At 40.9% G+C, this 24204-nt stretch overlaps 1 protein-coding gene across 2 annotated transcripts in view; it reads left to right on the top strand.

Annotated features, from left to right (window-relative positions):
• The first annotated feature begins 465 nt into the window (after window positions 1-465).
• LOC136856782 (NADPH oxidase 4) overlaps window positions 466-24204 on the top strand; it is a 287464-nt gene continuing 263725 nt past the window's right edge. For both annotated transcript variants that reach the window (XM_068224960.1, XM_067134888.2), the window contains exon 1: window positions 466-532. In XM_068224960.1, the coding sequence (XP_068081061.1) occupies window positions 467-532 (66 nt within the window). In that variant the 5' untranslated portion in view covers window position 466. The remainder of the gene's footprint in view (window positions 533-24204) is intronic.

Here is a 24204-nt window from a genome sequence, read left to right as displayed (position 1 = left end):
GACAGAACTCTTATTATATATATAGATTGTCAGTTTCTGTTTAATTTATTTTTGTAAATTCCATGGAGGGTTCTAACTCCCAGTCCCCCCCCCCCCCGACCTCACTTGGCTACGCCTTTGCTCTCATTCCAGATAACCATATATTCTTTTGTAAGATACAGGAGAAACACCTCTGCCTCAGAAGTAGGTATAAACAGCGGCGAGATCAATCGCGCTGACCGAACAATGCCCAATTCTGCCCAAAGACGGCTCTTTTCTTCCCAGAAAACTGATCCTTTGTTAGTTGTTTCTTTAAGAAGTACTTGATTCTGTATTACATCACTTCTGTCTCCAATGCGAAGATCCAGATTCACGTGTAAAAAACTGCACACAATTGCAAAGAGATATCTGCTTCGGTTGGGACACCCCTGAGCTGTGCGTGCCCAGGCAGGCCAGTGAGAGTAGAGCCAGTAGACTGCAGGGACCCATGGCGGGAGGCTGGTCCCGGTGTGCCGGGAGGCTGCGCGTGGCTTTTGTTCTTCACTGGCTGCCGGTGAGTACACGGCTGTCTTTTCTCAGTCAACCACTCCTCGTCTTGTATGTAGGCTCCTTGTTAGGCGCGGTCATGGAGGGCCTGAAGTTTCCTTTTACGTGCGTATTTTTATGCTTAAAATGTTCACTATTAAGAAAGGGATATTGAAAAATCTAAAAGCATCCGATGGTTGTGACTATTGTCTCAGTAATTACTATATGGACTGAGACCAGTTGAGTATAGCGTAGTTATGTTAGCACTCACTGTGTTCAAGATTACGGGATCAGTCCCGGCTATGTAGGGTGGAGTGCTTGTATATGAGCGATATATATCAGCAATCTACCGACACTCAAAGAACTTGTTTCAGGACAAAAGCTCCACACCTCGGTGTCTCTTATGTTGGAACACACACCCTTCGGTAAAATTCAATTTTTATAGCTTAGCAACACCAAAAGATACTTAGGCAAAATTTCGCATGCCGAATATACATTCATTGTTATTATGAAATAGCATCCAGATTTTTAAATACCGGCACCGTAGTCGTTTGTTAAAATGTTTGAACAAATTTGCATGTTAATCTATTTTTGCAGTGAAATTGAGTTATCCATTTTACAGTGGATACTATAATTCATTGAAGGTTATAAATTATAAGGGCGTATAAATCTCTGGTAAGACCTCGATTACAGTACGGTTCCAGTGTATGGTACCCTCTTATCAGGATTACTTGATTCGAGATCTGGAAACGATCCAAAGGAAAGCAGCACGATTTGTTCTGGGAGATTTCCGACAAAGCAGTAGTGTTACGAAAATGTTGGCAGACTTCGGACTGGGAAGGCTTCGGAGTAACGAGACGAGATGCTTGAATAAGCGGTAGGCCTACGGTCTGTACTGTCAGTTGAGAGATGGCGTGGAATGACAATTGTAGACGAATAAGCTTGAATACAGCTTTTTAAAGTAGGAAGATAATGTTGGAATTGAAAAGAACAAATTGGGAAAAATATTAGTTTATAGGAAGAGGATTTAGGGATTAGAATAATTTACCAAAGGAGATGTTCGATACTTTTCCAACTTCGTTGAAATCAATTAAGGAAAGACTAAGTAAAAACTGATAGGGGATCTGTTAAGTGAGCGACATCACTAAATGCAAATCAGTGGTAATTGAAATAGAAATTTAAATTGAAAAAAAATGAAGATTTACATGGATCATTTACTGAAATGCTTTAAATACCTATACCAACCACATACTCAAGAATTACTAAGTTATTCCTTCCTAATCATACATTTCATACATACAAACTACCTTTTCTATTTGCACTACCAGGCTAATTATTTTTAATGTAGAAGTACTAGTGTCAAAGAAAAGTACACAGCATATGTTGCGAAATTTCTTACAGATACCTTCAATAGTTCCTGAATTATGATGTAAACCATGTGTAAATTTTAAGTTTCGGAAAATGAGCTACATAAAGGACAGAGTAAGTGACATACATGGACATTTACAGACATAACTTTTAAAGTAGTGGAGATCATTAAACATAATTCCACCAGATTAAAAAGGCAAGTATATTCTATAAAGAAATTATTGAGAAATGTATTGTTATTTATATTATTATTAGGAGTAGTATCTCATTTTTTACCCATAGAGTTGTTCGCTAAAAAAATTCGAAGAAATGATAGTGATTTAAAAAAATGCTATTTGTTCGGGGAGTCGACCTAAGTAAGATCTTTTGTCCCTACTTGCACCGTATGTGAGGAACCTGAGTGTATTATGTAAATGACGGATTTACAATTAAAAACCCCTGACCCGGCCGGGGATTGAACTCGGGACTGCCAGGTGATAGGCGGACGCGTTGCCCCCTACACCGCGGGACCGGAGAATGATAGTGATAGTCAACTATCAATTCTTTGTCCTCCAAACGTACTTTTTGAGGGGATATGGTGGGGATGGGGGTGTTATATACGGTAGTTAACAAGGCGCGATGAAAGAAGGCACTTTCATATTATATACTAGTGAATGTGAACACTATCAGAGGTAAACTGCTCCCAGGGAAGCCATCATAAGCAGCTTCGGTTTCCAATATCATACTGATTGTACGTTTAATTGATAGTATGTTTAACTTACAAATATGCGAATAAACGAGCTTTCTGAAACGCTCATGCCTATAGCACCAACCGAGAAATGTGCAGTTCGAATACAAATACTGTATTATTATAGTCCAGGAAGACAATGAAACAAGGAATTGCCTTGAACTACCCCAGAAATACAAAATAAATTCGGCTCCTCGCCAAGCAGTCGTTGAATGTTACATTTCAGAAAGCTCATTATTTCATTTTGTTTACAACTTGCTTTCGGTCGCACCGACACAAATAGGTCTTATGGCGACGATGGAATAGGAAAGGACTAGGAGTGGGAAGGAAGTGGCCGTGGCCTTAATTAAGGTACAGCCCCAGCATTTGCCTGGTGTGAAGATGGGAAACCATGGAAAACCCTCTTCAGGGCTGTCGACAGTGGGGTTCGAACCCACTACCTCCCGGATGCAAGCTCACAGCTGCGCGCCCCTAACCGCACGGCCAACTCATTATTTCGATCATGTCAACATAAGTGGAATGCTGAATAATAATAATAATAATAATAATAATAATAATAATAATAATAATAATAATAATAATAATAATAATAATAATAATAGCATGTATTTAACGTCCCTTCAATTGCTGTTGATTTTGAGAGCCAAGGTATTGGAACTTTGTCCTACAGGAGTTCTTAAATGTCAAGGAGTTGTTGCACTTAAACACCTTTAATTGCGACCAACTTCAACCGACATCGAACCCGTTAACTTGAGGACGGAAAAAGAATGAGTACCGGTAACCGATTGCGTCTAGGTAATATAATGTGAGACTGCGATATACTGACGTGTATAGCAATCTGTTCTGAAAATATAATCTATCATAATTATACAGATTTGAGGGATCGGCTCAAATACTGCGCACTCAGTCATGCCCCTTCTCCCTCCCTCTTCCTTAAAATGATGGCAAATACTGTTTTGCTATCTAAATTAATGGCGTTAAACCCTTCCAAGTAATTGTAAGTGAAAGCACAGCATATAGGCTACATGTCACATTAAGTATATGGGAGTATTGATCACGATTTCACAACCCTGGTAAATAAACTAACAGTAACAACAATAACAATCTAGATCCTAAACCTTTTAGATTTAGATCGTCATCACACATCGACTGGCCACAATTTTGTAGGGAAAGATGTTTGTCCATTTATTTGTAGCTTCGCAGTATTATACATACATTAAACAGGGAAGTAATTTCTGAGAATATGTAGAAAAGATACAACACAACACATGTACCTTCTGGCGTGGCATGGAATATTATTATTATAGATTGAAACATATCTCAATAGGCAGTAACAACTTCACTCACACCATGTGATATTTGGTAGAGTTTTAGCTACACTCGCTGATACAAGTAACAACACAGCAGACACCCCTCCCCCTCCTCCTTCCACACACACACACACACACACACACACACACACAGTGAGTAGGCCTACACGGAATTGTCGGCTACGAAACAAAGCAGGCCAATCATCTCTATACAGATTATGGAGGCCCTTTCGGTAACCTCTACACTATGTGGGATTGAGTGGCGAATTCTATGTCCGGCTTCCTTTGTCTCCAAGATTTCACCTGGACCAGTACTCATTTGTGGTGTAGGCTGAGTGAACCCTAGGATATGTGCCTCTCCAAAAGTAGAAATCTCTTTTCTAAAGGTTCCGATTCCAGACTGGAAATCGAACCCACGTCATTTTTGGTGAACTGAGCACGCTTTCACTGCCACAGTCCTCAATATAAAAAGCAAAGCAAAGTCATCTCCGTACAGGCCATGAAGGCCCTTGGAGGGGTGGAAGGTAAAGGCTTCCACCTTTCGTAACCTCGGCACGTGATGGGATAGAGTGGTTAGCCCTACGCCCGGCCGCCTTTTCCCCCAGGAATTAATCTGGCACTCATTTTTGGTGTATGCAGACTGAACCTCAGGGCCATGTGCACCTCCAGAAGTGGAAATCTCGTTTCTTAAATTTTACGACTTCCTGACGGGGATTCGAACCCACGTCCTTCCGGGCGAACCGAGCACTCCTTTACCGTCTCGGCCAGGCAGCCCTCACAGGTCTCAATATACTATCCCTTTAATAATAATAATAATAATAATAATAATAATAATAATAATATCCGCCTCTGTGGTGTAGTGGTTAGTGTGATTAGCTGCCACCCCCGGAGGTCCGGGTTCGATTCCCGGCTCTGCCACGAAAATTTGAAAAGTGGTGCGAGGGCTGGAACGGGGTCCACTCAGCCTCGGGAGGTCAAATGAGTAGAGGTGGGTTCGATTCCCATCTCAGCCATCCTAGAAGTGGTTTTCCGTGGTTTCCCCACTTCTCCTCCAGGCGAATGCCGGGATGGTACCTAACTTAAGGCCACGGCCGCTTCCTTCCCTCTTCCTTGCCTATCCCTTCCAATCTTCCCATCCCTCCACAAGGCCCCTGTTCAGCATAGCAGGTGAGGCCGCCTGGGCGAGGCACTGGTCATACTCCCCAGTTGTATCCCACGACAAAGAGTCTGAAGCTCCAGGGCACTGCCCTTGAGGCGGTAGAGGTGGGATCCCTCGCTAAGTCCGAGGGAAAACCGAACCTGGAGTGTAAACAGATGATGATGATGATTGATTATTATTATTATATTATTAAATAATTGAGGCGTCTAGTATCAAAACCGGCCAAGTCACTCAAGGCATATTTTTCAATACGGACGAAAAACCTGTAGAGACAAAGCAATGATGGTCAGAAAATATTTTTTTTTCACAATTATATCCTTAATGGTTTAATATTTAAGTTCCGCTGTTTTGAGAAATCTAACTCATAATTAACCCATCTTTTTTGTTAATTAAAATTTTGACTTGGCCGTTTTTGTAGCAATTTTGTAAAATTTCACAAGGTATGAAAGTAAATCTTTCAGTTCACCACTCGGAACAATATCCACGTTACAGCATACAATAATGACAAAATACGAGCACACCGGAAATGGGATTGCTTTGGCGCCAATGACGGTAAGTTTTTTTTTTTTTGCTAGTTGCTTTACGTCGCACCGACACAGATAGGTCTTATGGCGACAATGGGACAGGGAAGGGCTAGGAGTGGGAAGGAAGCGGCCGTGGCCTTAATTAAGGTACAGCCCCAGCATTTGCCTGGTGTGAAAATGGGAAACCACGGAAAACCATTTTCAGGGCTGCCGATAGTGGGGTTCGAACCTACTATCTCCCGAATACTGGATACTGGCCGCACTTAAGCGACTGCAGCTATCGAGCTCGGTAATGACGGTAAGAAGCCCGCAAATACGTAAATCAGTGTTGCAAACGAACAAAAGCAAAATATTATGACTTCAAAGAATATACAAGGAACGATTTTGCCTACTGATATTATCACATTGTTGCTTAATGTAACAACACAAGATTCCAGATAATAATGCTGCATCATAAAGATTGTCGCTCATTGATTGGCCGGTTTTGAATTCACTGGCTGCATGACTTGGCCGATTCTGTTGCACGACCGAGATTTCAGTGCTCTATAACATGAAGACATGGACGATTTTAATTAAAGCATATTCTTGTTTCACCTGATAGTGTTATACTTCTACTTCAAATTTATAACCTTAACTCATTTTCGTAAATTTTGTGACTTGGCCGGTTTTGATACTAGACGCCTCAATTATATGATATTATAATTATAATATTATTAAATAATATAAGAAGAAGAAGAATTATCAGGATATTATCATCTGCTCCTTTAAATAACAATCACAACTATAACCGTTGACCTTATATCTTGGAATAATTCAGCTATAAGAGTGTCCATTGTTATTCTACCAATTACCAGTGACATCTGTTGAGATGTCATTTTCTTCTGATCAAAGTGTTCACAAGCCTCTCCTCTCTTCATTTTATTTGAATATACGTTTCATATCCCTGTTACCGGTACCAGATTTGTTGCTGCTATTGTCAGGTACTCTGTCAGAAAATTATAACAAATTAATGTAGCAACTGCTAGCCTGGCGCAGCCCTTGTAATGCGGACCCTCCGACGAGGGTGGGCGGCACCTGCTGCGTGTGAGAAATTGCATGTTAGTGTGGTGGAGTCTAGTGTTTTGTGTGTGTGTCATGAATTTTGAGTACAGTACAGACATCCAATCCCATAGTCAAGGGAATTAACCGTTTACGATTAAAATCCATCGATCCGGTCAGGAACCGAATTCAGCGCTTCGAGGACCGAAGGTCAAGACGCTGACAACTTAGCCATGAAGGTGGACACGCTACCAATGAAGATGAGTTACATGCATTTTTTTCAGTCTATGGGTGAAGTCATAGAATACATCCATGTTAATCCCTGCCTGTCCATAAAAGGGATTTACAGTATACGCAGAGGTTCTTAATTTGGGAGAATGGATTGGTGACACTTTCATTCGTCGAAGGATCAGAATCCTTCTATTAGTTTTGACAGGGTATATTTGCCTAGTTGTAGTACCCCTTAAAATAATAATCACCACCACCACCACCCCTACAACCTTGTACAGTCGTAGTCCTAAATCTTTGACGTAACTGGAAATCAAATAATTATCTTTTCTTTAAAAACTTGGTTACGTCACAGCGACACAGACAGGTCTTACGGCGACGATGGGATACAAAAGGGCTGGGAGTGGGAAGGAAGCGGCCGTGGCCTTAATTAAGGTACAGCCCCAGCACTTGCCTGGTGTGAAAATGGGAAACCACGGCAAACTATCTTCAGGGCCGCCGACGGCGAGGTTTGAACCTACAATTTCCCGAATGCAACCCCACAGCTGCGCGACCCCAGCCGCATAGCCAACTCGCTCGGCAACATTGATTTTCGAGAATGGCGGTATATTTGAATGGAGATGGAGATCATTTTTGTGAGCATTAAATTAGGACAGAAAAGCAAAGCAAAGTCACCTCCGTACAGGCCATGAAGGTCCTTGGAGGAGTGGAAGGTAAAGGCTTCCACCATTGTTAACCTCGGCACGTGATGGGGTAGAGTGGTTAGCTCTACGCCCGGCCGCCTTTGCCCCCAGGAATTAACCTGGTACTCATTTTTGGTGTAGGCTGAGTGAACCTCAGGGCCATATGCACCTCCGGAAGTGGAATTCTCGTTTCTTAAATTTTACGACTTCCTGACCGGGATTCGAACCCACGACCCTCCGGGCGAACCGAGCACGCCTTTACCGCCTCGGCCAGGCAGCCCCTAGATTAGGACAAAGGATGGCTAAGAGTGATAGCAAATAGTAATAATTAGGGGCCGGGTGTTAACCTAAACATCACTGAAAATATTCAATAAAATGTCCTTAAATACATGGGAAAATGCTACAAAATAAGTAAAAAAAAACACTTTAAAACATTTTTATCGAACTGAATTCTGGTGACTGTGTAACAATAGTTTTATAAATAATATGTCCCTGTTCTTTTCGCTACACAGCTCTTGTTTTTACAGAATAATTATCTCCTAATATACTTGGAAGTGTATGTATATAAATATGGACGTAATGATTTACTGGATGGTCTTGAGGTACGCGAGGGTGAATGAGTGACTGTAGGGGCGGGTACGACGGTCGGTGCATTCCTTGTGCTTGAGACACGTTAGGAAAAACTTTCTCGTAATTATCAGAGCTCTGTACTGTGCTCCTGAAACGGTTACGTCTCAAAACTCACGGGCTATAATTAGTAACAAATAGTATCAAAACTCACGACTCCAAACTGGTAGCTGAAGTAAACATTCTAATGAGTCTCAAAATTCAAGAATCCGAACAGCAGGTGCTTGCGATGACTGCAGGAAGGATGAGGTGCGCGGTGACTCACGCTTCCCTTCAACCCACGTTTTTCCACCGACTTAGGGCAGTCACCCAGGCAGAAGATTGCCTATCAGTTGTTTATCTAGTCTTTTCTTCAATAATTTAAGAGCCCCTGGGGCCCCTTTTTAGTCGCTTCTTACGGCAGGCAAGGGATACTGTGAATGTTATTCTGCCACCCCAATCCACAGAAGAAAAATAATGGTTAGTGAATGAAAGAGACCGAGGTGTATTATTATTTTAAAAATATTTTGCTGTTGTCTTAAAGCTAATATAATGTATTTTTTTCCCTTTAACATAAATTTATAGTAATGACGTGTGGCTTCCGGAGAGGTCTGGTGCAGGTCTTTGACGCCGTATAGGTGACCTGCACGTCTGTGAGGAAGAGGCTGTAGCTAAGATGAAGGCTAATGCTGAAGACAGCATGAACCCCCAGTCCCCGAGCCATAGGAATTAACTAATGAAAGTTACAATTTCCCACCCGACCGGAAACCGAACCCAGGACCTCCTGGACCCCTTGAACTAAAGGCCAGCATGCTAACCATTTATGCATGCAGCCGGACGACATAAAATTAAAGTAGGTATATTGCCCGCTGCTAGTTACAAGAAACTGTCAGTTGGTAGTACTGGGGTTTAGCTCCATTATGCTGCCAGAACGCCGCATTTACTTGAGGAAGGAATTTTATTTAGAGATTAGAGATCAAGGTCCGTCTCTGTGGTGTAGTGGTTAGTGTGATTAGCTGCCATCCCCGGAGGCCCTGGTTCGATTCCCGGCTCTGCCACGACATTTGAGAATTGGTACGAGGGCTGGAACGGGATCCACTCAGCCTCGGGAGGTCAACTGAGTAGAGGGAGGTTCGATTCCCTCCTCAGCCATCCTCGAAGTGGTTTTCCGTGGTTTCCCACTTCTCCAGGCGAATGCCGGGATGGGACCTACCTTAAGGCCACGGCCGCTTCCTTCCCTCTTCCTTGTCTATCCCTTCCCATCGTCCCACTCCCGACAAGGCGGCCTGGGCGAGGTACTGGTCATTCTCCCCAGTTGTATCCCCGACACAAAGTCTCACGCTCCAGGACACTGCCCTTGAGGCGGTAGAGGTGGGAACCCTCGCTGAGTCCGAGGGAAAAGCCAACCCTGGAGGGTAAACAGATTAAGTAAGATCAGAGATCAAGACAATTACTTCACTCATTTAGTTTCAACATTAGGAGATTCATTTGAAAAAAAAAAAAAGCATCTTTCTATTTTTCATAAGAGTTCATCTATTAACCTCAATCGATTGTCTACCCGACACACTTACACCGAAAAATATATTCATGTCGCGTCCGATTATTCTGCGTGATATAACTGATATATCTGAAACTCATTCTATTATTTGATTTGATTATTCATTCGATTATTTAAATAATCGGATAGAAGTTATTCGATTATTAGAAGTATTCCATTATCCCATCACTAATAGGTTGGACATTTAACCATTCAAAGAAGAACTGGCCCTGCTCGTGAGTTTTGAGACTGACCCAGGTAGAGAAACCTGTTCAATCCCCTTCCCGGGCCTATTCCACAAAAGTATGGTCTTGTACATTACAAGTTACTAGTGTGGGTTCTTGTAATGTATGGAGTTGTACATTTCTGTTCCACAAAAGATTGATAGTCTCTTGTATATTACCAGTGAATTGTTACAAGTTTTACAAGTGACGACATATCAATAAACATACTACGTCATAGCATGAATCAGCTGTTTATCTTCGTATTCCATTCGTTGAATTAGGTTATGCTTGCCTCATTTATCGTAATATCGTATTTTACTGTAACTTATGCAGCAAAGATTGAAAGAACTAATATTCCTGTGAATTTTTTAATGCTACGATGTTATTTTTCAGTTTATTTCTTTGATGATAGGAAATTACTCCGTTATTATCACCCATTCTGTTCTTCCGCGATCCTCGCGTATATTCTACGAGAGTCTAACATACCTATTATACCTTGGTCTGTCATTAGGAATCAGATGCCGCTAATACCGATATTCGGCCGCCAAACTTAATTGTTACGAAATTGCAAACTCTGCATGAATTGTTAAAATGATGTCAAGAGAAACAAAGTTATTCATTTTGAAGGAAATAGAAGGTAGGAAAGATATTTGTTTCGGTGGATTCAGCGAGAGTCTGAAAAAACAAGACAAAATAAATGGTTGGATGGAAATATTTGACTTGGGAAAAGCTCATGGAGCTTTTGAGGGGAAAAGTTGGACGTATGTAAGAGATATTCTGCTCATTAATGATTCCAGGAATGTCCTTCTTGGAATATGTTTTTTTCAGTATTTTCAGGCCAACAAACAATTTGAGGAAATTTTATATCATTTATTGCAGCTACCACAGACTGAAGATTTTGCCATCCCAAGCCAATGTAATGTTGTTAGTAAATGTTGTTTAGCAGAGAGAGATTTATTTCTGTTCGTAGGATATTTTAAGCTATAGCCAATATCTATCAAAAGTTCTTCCACTTGTACTGTGCTTAACCTAAAACGTTCATTTTATTCAAATACAGTGTTAAACTGGAAGTTTATTCTTTCCCTGTACAGACGATAGTTTTCATTTTCATCACCATCACTATCACTACTGCTAGACCACATATTTATCAAAATGTATCCAAAATAAGCGTATTTAAATAGCACTAGTACATTTATATATTATTATCCTTTCACTGGTAGAGAATCCTTCTCAATTCGCTAGTAAGTTACAAGTACTAGTACTTTTGTGGAACACGCCTATAAAAATTCACTAGTAATTTGTAAGTATGGAGTAGTAAAGTACAACTGTAGAGAATTCTTTTGTGGAACAGAAACTCTGGTATTTGTACAAGTTACTAGAGAATTTACTTGTAATGTACAAGACCATACTTTTGTGGAACAGGCCCCTGGAATTCGTGAGATTTGGGACTCGTGAGTTTTGAGACTCGTGAGTTTTGAGACGACACGCCTGAAACATAGGGCTCTTCTTTCGTTCTTTCTTTCTTTCTTTCTTTCTTTCTTAATCTGTTTACCGTCCAGGGTCGGTTTTTCCCTCGGACTCAGCGAGGGATCTCACCTCTATCGCCTCAAGGGCAGTGGCCTGGAGCGTGAGACTTTGGGTCGGTGGGGATACAACTGGGGAGGAGGCCCAGTGCCCAGGCGGCCTCACCTGCTATGCTGAACGGGGGCCTTGTGAGGGGATGGAAAGATTGGAAGGGATGGACAAGGAAGAGGTAAGGAAGCGGCCGTAGGCTTAAGTTAGGTACCATGGACATTTTTTTTTTTTTTTTTTGCTATTTGTTTTACGTCGCACCGACACAGATGGGTCTTATGGCGACGGAGGGATAGGAAATGCCTAGGAGTGGGAAGGAAGCGGCCGTGGCCTTAATTAAGGTACAGCCCCAGCATTTGCCTGGTGTGAAAATGGGGAAACCACGGAGAACCATTTTCAGGGCTGCCGACAGTGGGGGTTTGAATCCATTATCTCCCGAATACTGGACACTGGCCGCACTTAAGCGATTGCAGCTATCGAGCTCGGTACCATGGGAAATAATTTCGGGAATGGCTGAGGAGGGAATAGAGCCTCCCTCTAGTCATTTGACCTCCCGAGGCTGAGTGGACCCCGTTCCAGCCCTCGTACCACTTTTCAAATTCCGTGGCAGAGCGAGGAATCGAACCCGGCCCTCCGGGAGTTGCAGCTAATCACACTGAACCCTTTGGTCCATACGGACGGATACTTATCTTCTTACCTATCAGCAAAAGTTCATGAGATCTATCTCTTGGGTCGTATCGGGTTCTTCGTCACTTGCTGATGTAAAGGTAGGGTTCAGTAATTCTAATCTATCTACTCAAATGAAAGGTTTATTTAAAAAATGTTTCTATTTATTCAAGTAATTCCTGAAGCATTCCTGATTTATCAACGGTATCATTTAACTCAATCGTGTCCACTGGACAATCATTTTTACATAGAAGGTCAGAACACTGGTGTGAGCCTTTGACGTAACTGCCTGATGGGCATTCTTACTAGAAACCATTGTCTCAATTATTAATTAAAGAAAGGAAAGTCTGGAAATCCTTAAATTCGGCTTCCATGTGAGACTACATGTACCATCATAGTGATTCTTTATGGTCCAGACCTCGTAACACGAACTCTGGACTCTGGGTATAATTAAGGCAGTCCAATCGGTGCGTGCCACACGCTGGTTATACGGCATGGACCCTTAATTGAATCGATGTGACCTGCGACTATGTCATGGACCGACATCTAAACTTCTAAGTTACTTTAAAGTCATTGTGGATGATGACCGCAAGGAAAATGATGCTACAGTGGCATATGGCCCTACTCTAAGTCACTGAGGTTGATGACCCCACGACCATCCAAGCTGAAAGCTAAACACAGTTAAGTTACATCGGTTGATGACCAAAGTTTCCACTTTACTAAGCCCAGCACATTCACTGCTCAATCAATCAAAGTTAAATAATACAACAACAACAATGCTCACAATACTTTGTGGCAGTAAAATCCATTACCTTCGGATATGTCCCCTTAACCGTTACGTTAACCTTTACACATTCCCCAGAAAACAAACTAAGATTTCCAGAATGCATCTCCAAGTTATTCGCTTGATTTAAAGTTATTTCAAAATACGGTTTTCACTGAATTTAATAATTACATAAATGTAAATGATTTAATGAAATCTTAAAGAACGACAAATTCTATTTCCACGGACGAATGGTTTCTTCACAAGTCTTGGCGTAGTTCATTTTTATCATGTTTGATGTTTATCTGTTGATTCCTATTGCTGGAAAAGAAATATTACAACATTCATGTCCCGTTTATATCTTGTTTCATGACCTCACACTTTAAAATCTAATCTAACCCTAGCCATTATTAACACTTGGATAACCCTAATAATTACGTACAAACCAAGTTCACCGTATAATGTAACCCAATTACGATGTCATATCTCGTCATAACATTTCATCAAGTTTGCGCACCCCTCACAGACAAACAATCATCATTACCATCGCTCCATATTTTGGACAACCCTGAAATTGGCTAACCTTACTCATTATACTCTAAGTTCTTGGTCTCAAATGTACATTACGATCTCAGTTAAACAAATTTACAGTATCTAATAACACACACGTTATTCCCGGATAAAAATTTCAACTAAATCCAACATTTAACGTTATCCCCTGCCGAGAAATGCAATCTCAATTCAATGCGTAACACACTCTGCATGTTCCGTTATTCGAGCGGCGAACCCCTATCAGTTGACGGCATTTCGCCCCAACCCTCGCTTGGCAGTGATATGAGACATCTGTTCGTTCTGCCGGACTGGCCTCTCAGAATGCAACCTTTAAACTCTGCCGACATAATCAAACAAATACGATATTACTAACCAACAAAATGCACATAGATTATACTTCAAAATGCCCACACTAATTGCACACGTCGCAAATTAATACCGGCATGGATTCTCAATTCTACTTTCCATCCCCAAACATTATACGAAATCTTCCTCGGGCTTATGCCTATCCCGGATTCACAAATTCCATCTCAACTCAATACGACAACTCTGAACTCTCGTCTCCTCTGGACGGCTCTCACTGACAAACAAGACTGGAATAAAAATACTTGGAATCCACGACGCCTAATTCGTACAAATACCTCACTAATGAACGCTTCGCATAATGATCTCGTATATTTCCAAAACTGGACTTTACAAAGTGACTGTAAAATTCTACTAAATTTTTTTTATTGTCAGTCAGACACAGTTTAAATGGGCCTAAAAAAACGTTTCACTCCGTGACCAAATTCATCACTCTATACTCTCACCCGACAACGCGCTTCCACTCGATTGAAAATGGGTAACCATGGATTTCTTATATTATTTACGTCAAAATTTCAGACAGAAAATGTTTACGTCGAATGAACATCTTAATTTGACATCACAAAGTATAGGCAATAAACACACGGAAATGACGATCTACATTAGACGCGATATCCCTTCGAAACCTTATTCAATAACCTTTTTACAACACCATACGACACTCGCAAGACTTCAAAAATTTATCCAAGTGGAAAATAAAACAAATGACCCTTTTTCGTCGTATTCTGACATTTACAAAAACCACACAGGGGCGACCAACTGCGTCGTATATACCCCCTTCAAATACATATAATTTAGACATCATGAAACAAGATATAATAGGTGGTAAGATGCTAAGTCACATACCTTAAGTCACGCCAGCATTCATCTAAGGGCTCATCTGTGACCCTGGCATTTTTATTTAGCCATTTTTACATTTCTGTCTGTACAGATAATTTTTGTCTTCCGGTTTCCTGGAAATAAAGCATTAAAAAAAGAAAATACCCTTCACTTGTTCTTGTTGATCGCACACGACGGACTGTAATTATTTCCCGCACACGAATTACTTCCTTTACCACACACACTTAATACAAATTTATTCGGTACCTTGACCGTCCTTTTTGTACAATTATTTCCACTCAAGAAAAACTATCTCCACATGGAGTCAAGACCCCAGCCACATCAGCTAAAATCTATTGGTTGGACTTAGTCTACTTTGTCGTTCGATTTTACTGTGCAGTTCAACCCTCCGTCTTCAGCCTCGTGATACAAAATGCAGGGGCTTCATCATGGCGTCCCTTCTTATTTATAGAAACTACCCCCTCTCTCCGGGCATCTCCCTTTGCCGCCAAGAAAATTTCCGTAACTTTTCTGACTTAACTGAACTGTAATTACAAGAGTTTTGAAGGTAAACACATACTTGCTACATTGCCGGTGGTAGTGTTCATGGACATTTAAAATTTATACATATTCAATTAGCTGGATAAATGACCTCATTTGATAGGCACTATATTTTGTTGACTTGGCGTGGGTATGCGATACACGCGCGTCCTTCTGAAATAATCCACCGAAATGACTTAGATTCTTCCGCAGTCGACACGTGCGAATGACGTCACGTATCCCAGAGCGTGGGACAGAAGGTAGCCACCCCAATGCCACGTGTCACTCCCGTGCTATCAAGAAATCGAACTTCTTATTCCAATTGACAATTTAATACATAATATTCTTAGGGCACAAAGGTCATGGGTTCAACACTAACCACTACACCACAGAGGCGGACGAACACAAGGCTCACAGGTACAAATCCTTTCCTTACCCGACCTTGGTCAGCAACAACTGCGGGTCGTGAAAGACATTTAGCAAATTAACTGTATGTAAGACAAATATGTACATTTTTATGTTGTCACTTGCGGAATTTTATCAGTCTGACAATAAGCAATGCATGCATAAATTAAGAATAACATTTTAAAATGATGATCACAAATTCTTCAAAATGCTGCATTCGTATATTGATCTAAAACCTGCTTGAAAGTTGATATAATGGCTGATCATCCCAAATCATCAAACAATGCAAAAGAATGCAAAATAAAAACGTGTTATATTTCTTTGTTATGCCGCAGAATGGATTTCTATGCTACTGAGCAACGTCCTAATACAGAGCGATAAGAGATGACATCTCAACAACATCCGACTCCTAGTAATAATATGCTCATCAACATTGGTCTTTAGTGTGAAGCATAGTTAGGGGAACAACTAACTCAAACTCAACGTAAAATATCCTTTACTAAGAGAAATGCAAAAGCAATCTATATCGAACTTATATATAATAACATTTCCTGACCGGCCGATTCATCATCGTCGAGCCAAAACTAGTGGACATAAAGAAATAAAATATTGGGGATACATTTATATTATCCAGTGTAGGTGCTCACTAAGGAAGGGTTCTTGGATATTCCGTCGCTAAGGGGATGAAAAGGGGGGCGGGGAATTATTTAAATTAAGATATCTATATCTCAAAAATTTAACAGCTTACAGACGTGAACATTGGTATTTTGAAATTTTTTATGAGGATACTTAGGCCTATACCTAAAAAACTAAAGGTTACAAGACGTGAAAATTGGTATTTGGAATCTCCTTAAAGTAAAAAAAGACGTATGTTTTGTTTTCAGAAAGTCCACTTAAGGGGGTTAAGAGAAGTGAAAAGTCGTAACGTTTAAAATAAATAAATAAATAAATAAATAAATAAATAAATAAATAAATAAATAAATAAATAAATAAATAAATAAATAAATAAATAAATAAATAAATAAATAAATCTCAAAAACTTAAACATGTTCCAGACACGAAATTGGTGTTTGGAATCTCCCGTAAAAATAAAGAAACACGTATTTCTTTATTTTCGTGAAGTCTACTTAGCCGGGTGCGGTGAAAAGGACTGGAACGATTTTATGGGGATAGTCTACATATATATAAATAAACCGAAGATGTTACGGACGTGGAAATAGGTATCTGGAATCCCCTTTAAATATACAGAAACAAGTCTTTTTTCTTCGGAATATCCACTTAAAGGGTGGGAGGATGAAAAGAAGTGAAAAAGATGTAATTCTCTTTATGATGATACTTATATTCCAAAAACTGAATATGATACAGGCGTAAAAATCGGTATTTTGAATCTGCTTTAAAAATAAAGTAACACGTATTTTTTTATTTCCGGAAAATCCACTTGAAAAATGGGGGGGTGATAGAAGTCTAAAGGGGATATATTTTAAAAATGAGTATATCTACAGTATATCTCAGAAACTGAAGATATTACAGATGTGAATATTAGTATTTGGAATCCCCTTTAAAAAATAAAGAAACACGTTTCTTTTTTGTTTTCGGAAAATCGACTTAAGAGGAGATGAAAAGGAATGAAAAAGGAATTGAATTGTTTTTATGGGGATACTTATATCTAAAAAACTGAAGATGTCACAGACGTGAACATTGATATTTGGAATCTCCTTTACAAATAAAGAAACACGTATTTCTTTTGTTTCCGGAAATCCACTTAACGGGGGTGTTAAAAGAGTTTGAATTCTTTTTTTTTTTTTTTTTTTTTTTTGAGGATACTTGAGCGAGGACTTTTTCTGGCATGTTCCAGCGTTAGCTCTGCCAGAAGCCTGGTTATCTTAGTCCCAAAAGAAAATACCACAAATGCGGTTTACATCAGCAGATTGGGAAGAAAGCTATCCATGTTCTTCTATTTTACAACAGGCAGGTTTATTATAATACCAGCTGTTACCCGAGGCTTCGCTTGCGTGGATTTCTTAATCTGATAAAAGTAATCGTTCCTCGGTACTGCACTAGAACATTATCTGAAAATTACTGAAGTATAAAAATTCACCGATGACTTGAGTTTAATTTACTCCAGTGCCTGTACACAAACTTTCTTCAGCTTATCTCAGTTATTTCTGGGGTCTCTGGAGCTATCTCAAGAATCACATGACGCCAGAAAGTGCATCCGGTCTTAAACCCCCGACCGAAACCAAAATGAGCCTCAGAAAGAAAAAAATATAGGGTCGCCGAAGCGGTATCCGGCCTTGCCGATAACGGTGGCAGTAGGAGAAATGACATCATAGCCTACAAAGAATCAGAACAGATCCTACAGCTCGTTTTGAAATCTCCACAGACCAGCCAGAAGATATTGATAGGGAGAAGAAGCTTATCTATCAGCCGACCATAGTTTACTATAAAGATACATTTGGACTGAAGGAGCTCGAGGGACTTATTCCTCGAATCATTGTGAATTTTTGGAAGCTGATTAATTTAGAGATTCCGGTACTACAAACTATGTCTTTGTTAGCTATACGATGTTCCATTTCATTACTGAGAAATCATTGCTGCATGTTATAACTCTTATAGTTCAAGGGCATTATGAGAATAATGCAATCAACAAAATTATAATTTCATTTGTTTCGTTATGCTTTGTCCATTGTGGCAACCTTCAACTGAGGGAAGCTTTGTATTTAAAACATTAGGCTGACTTTTATTACCGCGAGCTCGAGAGAACGGCTGAACCGAATGACATCGTAAAGTACTTGGTCTGTAGATTTGCAGTGTGGCTTTAAAAGCATCAACAATTCATGCCGTATATTATTAGTGTACCGGGCGGTACACCTCCACGCCGCTAGTTTAAAAATATGCGCCACTTGAAACTCCTCTGCTGGAGGAAGTCTGAACTTTATCTACGGTATTAATTTTCTACTTTATCAGAAGATGTCACTACCTGGAAATTTTGGAGTTTTTGAACTGTGTCATTTTCGACGTATTTTTGTTTTGCTTGTAGTAAGAAGTGTGAACTTTCTCTTCTAGAGGACACTACTGAAAAACTACAATGGTGCACCCTAGTGCGACGTGAAAGAACTATTTTTTTGGAGAAATTTTTATTTCAAAAGTTTGTTTCTTGTTAAATTTCTTTCTGTTGTTGTTTAAGTTGGCTGTATACCCCTCTCTTTCCCCTTGTTTTGTATTTAGCCAATCCCGAATTTCTTTTATTAATTTCTGACCAATCGGATGTATCTTCCCCCAACTTGAATATGTTGCTGTATCCTACCCAATAAAGAGTTTATGGGAGGGTGTTCTCATTCCCCTAACGCCTCGAACTTTCCGCGAGAGTATATAAACTGCTGATTTTAGGGTCTCCGGGCCACTTCTGTTCCACCTTTTCGTGTGTAAAGTACATAGCAGGGGGCGGGAAGCGCCTCTTTCTTCGGCGGCAGTCAACAACCAGGTAATGGCCGATTAATTACTTCTTTTCTTGCTTGCTCAGCAGTTTAACTCTCGGGGCGGGTCCGAAGTTTTTCCATTATGTAACCTTCCTTAAATGTAAAGGAACTTGTATCTATTCTATCTTTTAAACTACATATTGGGATAGAGAGTGCTTAACCCTCTCGAGCTCCCGCTCATATTGTTTTGAGGTGAACTTGTTTTCTCAACCTATTCTTCCTTAACATTATGTAAATTTGTCAATTTCTAAAGTCACCTCTTTAGTATGGGATTAGCCCTTGCATCAGTGGCCTAGAGCCAAATTAGGTTTTGAAACAAATACATTAGGAGTGCAAATCGCCTCCTCTCAAATTGTTGATTTAGAGGTCATGTAATTAACCTTCTTGTCATTTAACAGACCTCAGTAGGTTGGGTATTTTACCCCTGTGTATATGTCCTGAGAGGACAGCTTGAAAGTAGAATTAGGTGTGGCCTTTGACAGGCCTGAATTTTGAGAGCAAGTTGCTCTTTTCCCGAAAATTTTGTTTTCTGCGCGCCTCAAGGAGGCCTTACTGTGTATTTTGGAGCAAGTGCTCCTAGGTATGAATGGGGTTCTCCCCTCTCTGTTGACACTTGTGTTTGGGGTAAAACTGAGCTGATTGCTCAAGGATTGTGATCGCGGGGCTCGAAGCCCAAATCCTGTAAATACTGTAATTGTACTTTTGTTGCCTTGCTACTCTGTACCTGCCATATTTGTTATTTCTTGATTTTGAAAAGAAAATATAACCTTGTTAAATTTTAAATTCACTTTAATTTCGTAGCCTGAGACCTATTCACCACCCCGCACCTTCTTTCACCTCTAACTACCACGGAAAACTCCGTAACAAGTGGTAGCAGAGCGTGGTTGAATGGGTCTCATTTTAGCCCCTTTTGACGGCTAAACATTGCTTTGATTACAACTTTAACTATTTTCTCAGTTGCTGGAATTTTTTTTGATTTATTCTTTTTCAAAATTGTTCTGTCATCATGCCCGGCCCTCGCGATGTTCTCCATCTTAACTATTTGCGCAAGGAGGAGTTGATCTATGAGTTAACTATCAGAAATGTGCAATCTGGAGGCACGGTTGCGATAGACTCCAACAAGCTTAGAGAGTCCCTTGACTTGCCCATTTCCATCCCCGCTTTGGGAGAGAAAGAAATTGACGACTCTCTTTCCACGATCGTCGAGAATATTACTGGGCTAGCATCTGTAGTTAGTTTTTTTGATGAAAATGATCCTTCTCCTAATCAAATCAAACGTGTGCAAGCCAGGCTGTTTCATTTTTCAAATAGAGTTAACGATCTGTTGTCTCTAAAGTTGAATGACGTTCAGAGGAAGGAAGCTAGTACGCTGCTTGAAAATATTTCTGAATTATCTAGCAAGGTCACTCAATTGTTAACTGGGGAGGTTCCTCCCAAAACTGATCAACCCGTCACGATGAATGTAGGTAGCGAGGAAGAGCCTCCTAAGGGAGAAGTCAATAGGATAACCGTTGCTGCTCAAACTATCTCTGCCCCATTGGACAACGAGTCTGAACGCCGTAACTCATTGAATAATATACGTTCTGAATTAACTTCCTTGCCACTGAAACCTTTACCTACTATGTCACCCGGGTTCAGCAGCTTGCCTCATCCATTGGCAATGTTGCTCAGAGGTATATCGAAGTTTTCCGTTAATACCACCAGTGAAGTAATTTCATTTTTAAGATTTCTAGTTGAATTTCAGGATCATGCCCTTGTGTTTTCTCTTTCCCCATGTCAAATTTTGCAAATCACCTATCCTTATGCAATTGGTATTCTCTCCGACAAAATAGTAAGAGCCATAGCTGAACAGTCATCTATTGAAGATTTTCACGCACACTTGCTTGCAAATTTTATTCCTGCTCGCGCGAGGTCATCTCTGATTCAGAAGTACTATTATCGTGTACAGCGCTTGGATGAAAACTTGGCTGATTTCATACAGGACATTAAGTTTTATACTAGGGTGTTTGCTCTTCACTTCCCTGAGGATCAGATTGTACAAGCCATTGTGGAAGGTATCTCACCATCCTATAGGTCATATTTGTGTTTCGCGGCGTGCCCGCAAACTTTCTCTGAACTTGAAGCATTGGCCGTCTCAGCGGAAGGAGTTAGATACGCCGATTCTTTGCGTGTCGCGAAAGAACCCCCTCCTTATTTTAGTAATCCTCGGCCTCCACCTCGCCGACCAGTCAATCCCCGTAAATGTTATGCTTGCGGGTCGCCTGACCATCTTCGCAATTATTGTCCACTGATCAAGTCGAGTGGGACAAGGAATGGGGCTGGTTCATCACAAGGCTGTTTTAAATGTGGGGCTTTCTCACATATCGCCAAAAATTGCCCAAATTCAAATAGCACCCCCTCCTGCTCAACTTCTGGTGCAACTTCCAACAAGAATCAAAAGTGACTAGTGGCTTCGGCTGAGTCAACTAATCCATCTTCCCGAGACTCAGCCCCGGGTAAACAGGTTGTAAATTCAGGGAACGATCAGTCTTCAAATTCGTCTTTTGAATGCCCTAAAGAGTGTCTTAGGATTGCGGCGGGTTCCCCCGCGCCTGTTCCTTTTCTTAAGATTGAGTTAAATAATGAACCTGTAACAGCTCTCTTAGATTCAGGCAGTGTTTGTTCGATTATTTCGGCTGAATGGTATTCTAAATTGAAATCTGTTTGTAAACTACCTGACTATGTCTCATCTCCTGTTCAATATGTTTCGGCTAATTCATCTCCATTAGAAATTCTAGGTTCTTTACATGTCAAAATTCGTATTTTTAAATTTACATGGAAAATTAAATTGTTTGTGGCCAAGCACTTGTCTTGCCCCATTATATTGGGAGCTGACTTCATTTCCTACACTGGTTTTGTGCTCGATCTCCAGAGCAGGTCGTGCACATTCAAATTTGCGTCCAATTGTAAAATTCCCTTGTTAAAGTGTAATTCTGTATCATGTTCATCTATTTCGCCTACCCAGAATGAGATGTTGTTAGACCTTAGACATCTACCTGAGGAGCAGGCTGATAGTATTCGTAAGTTGTGTCAGTCGTTTCCAGAGGTGTTCTCTGATACTCTTGGTGTTACTGACCTTATTGAATACAAAATTGAGGTCACGGATTCGATTCCTGTCCGTTTTCCACCTTATAGGCTATCTCCACCTAAAATGAAGGCTCTGAAAGAAATCATCGATCAGATGTTGAAGGATGGTATTATTAGGCCCTCTAAGTCGGCGTATTCGTCGCCTATTTTTCTAGTCCCGAAACCCCAGGGGGGCTTCAGGCCTGTCATTGATTATAGGGCTCTCAATCGGAAGGTGGTGTTGCAATCCGTGCCCCTTCCTGACCTTCATTCTTGTTTTTCATGGTTTCGTAAGGCCAAGTTCTTTACTATCTTGGACTTGAATCAGGCCTATAATCAAATTCCCCTTGCCGAAGAGTCTAAACATCTTACAGCGTTTGCCACGGACTGGAACTTATACGAGTACAACCGCGTGCCTTTCGGGCTCCCCACGGGAGCAGCTGTACTCACTAGGCTACTAGATAGGGTCTTCTCCGACATCAAATTTGAGTACTTATATCACTACTTGGATGATGTCGTATTTTCAGAGACTTTTGAAGAACATCTAGATCATCTGCGAGAAGTTCTCGATCGCCTTCGTAAGGCTGGGTTAACTGTCAAGTTGTCCAAGGTTGCCTTTGCTAAGCCCTCTATGTCATTCCTAGGGCATATTGTATCACCTGATGGTGTAGCAGTCGATCATTCTAGAACACAGGCCATCCGTGATTTTAAACCTCCCAAGGACATTAAAGGTATCGCCAGGTTCATTGGTATGGTGAATTTCTTCAGGAAGTTTATTCCTAACTTCGCTAATAGAGCGGCGCCCTTAAACCTTCTTCGTAGGAAAGGCATCAAATTCGAGTGGGGACCTTCTCAACAAGCCACTTTTGAAGATCTTAAATTAGCTCTCTGTAATGCCCCTGTACTTGCTATGCCTGATTTCTCAAAGAAATTCATTGTCCAAACCGACGCGTCGTCGTCAGCAGTAGCTGCAGTCCTTCATCAAGAGACTGAACTAGGGAGGCGACCCATCGCCTATGCATCTAGGACCTTGTCGGCTCAAGAAGCCAAGTATTCTATCTACGAGCTCGAAGGTTTGGCAGTCTTATTTGCCTTAGAAAAGTTCCGTCTCTATCTTGAACATGTCAAATTCGACCTGGAGACAGATAATCAAGCCTTAAGCTGGGTCTTAGGTAGGCCGCGTCGTACTGGCCGTATAGCCCGTTGGGCCATCCGTATTTCTGCCTTCCAATTCGATGTCAGGCATATCAGAGGTACCGAAAATGTTGTTGCTGATGGACTCAGCCGTATGTTTTCCAATGACGTCGAGACCCATGAACCGGTCGACAGTTCATCACCTTCCGAGTCCATACTATCTGATGTTAATGCCATCTTAACAGATGCTCCCATGCTCTTTAGGGATATCGAGAAATACCAACGTGAAGATCGGACGCTGGCTCCGATAATGGAAACCCTTTCTTCTGGGGAACATGTTGTCCCTTATGTTCTGAGGAATGGTGTTTTATGTTGCCCATCGAGGCATGATAAGATGATGAAGGTTGTCGTCCAGCTGTTCTTGTGCCTATGATCTTCAAATACTATCATGAGACCCCATTAGGGGGCATCTTGGAATCTTTAAAACTCGTGAAAAGATTCGTGAAAGGTTCATCTGGAAAGGTATGGACGGTGAAATCCGTGAACTAGTAAAAGCTTGTAAATCTTGTTTGCTTAGTAAACCAACCATGTCCACCAAGGTAGGCCTTTTGTCTTCGCATCAAGCGTCGCGCCCCATGGAACGCCTGTATATTGATTATGTAGGACCCTTCCCCCAGTCAAAGGGAAATGCCAACAAGTTCATCTTTGTATGCGTAGATGGTTTTACAAGATTTTCCTGGTTATTTCCGACTAAGCTGGCTACCGCTCAGTCCACCATTACTTGCCTAAATTCTATTTTTGCTTCTTTTGGTCCGTGCCAATATATTGTGTCTGATAATGCTAAGGCGTTCACATCAAATCTTTTTCGTAAATTCTGTTTTGACTTGTCCATCTCTCA

This window comes from Anabrus simplex, chromosome 1 (genome assembly GCF_040414725.1).
Source record: "Anabrus simplex isolate iqAnaSimp1 chromosome 1, ASM4041472v1, whole genome shotgun sequence".
In the NCBI taxonomy this organism is placed as follows: Eukaryota; Metazoa; Arthropoda; class Insecta; order Orthoptera; family Tettigoniidae; genus Anabrus; species Anabrus simplex.
This window is presented reverse-complemented; position numbering and strand designations above follow the sequence as displayed.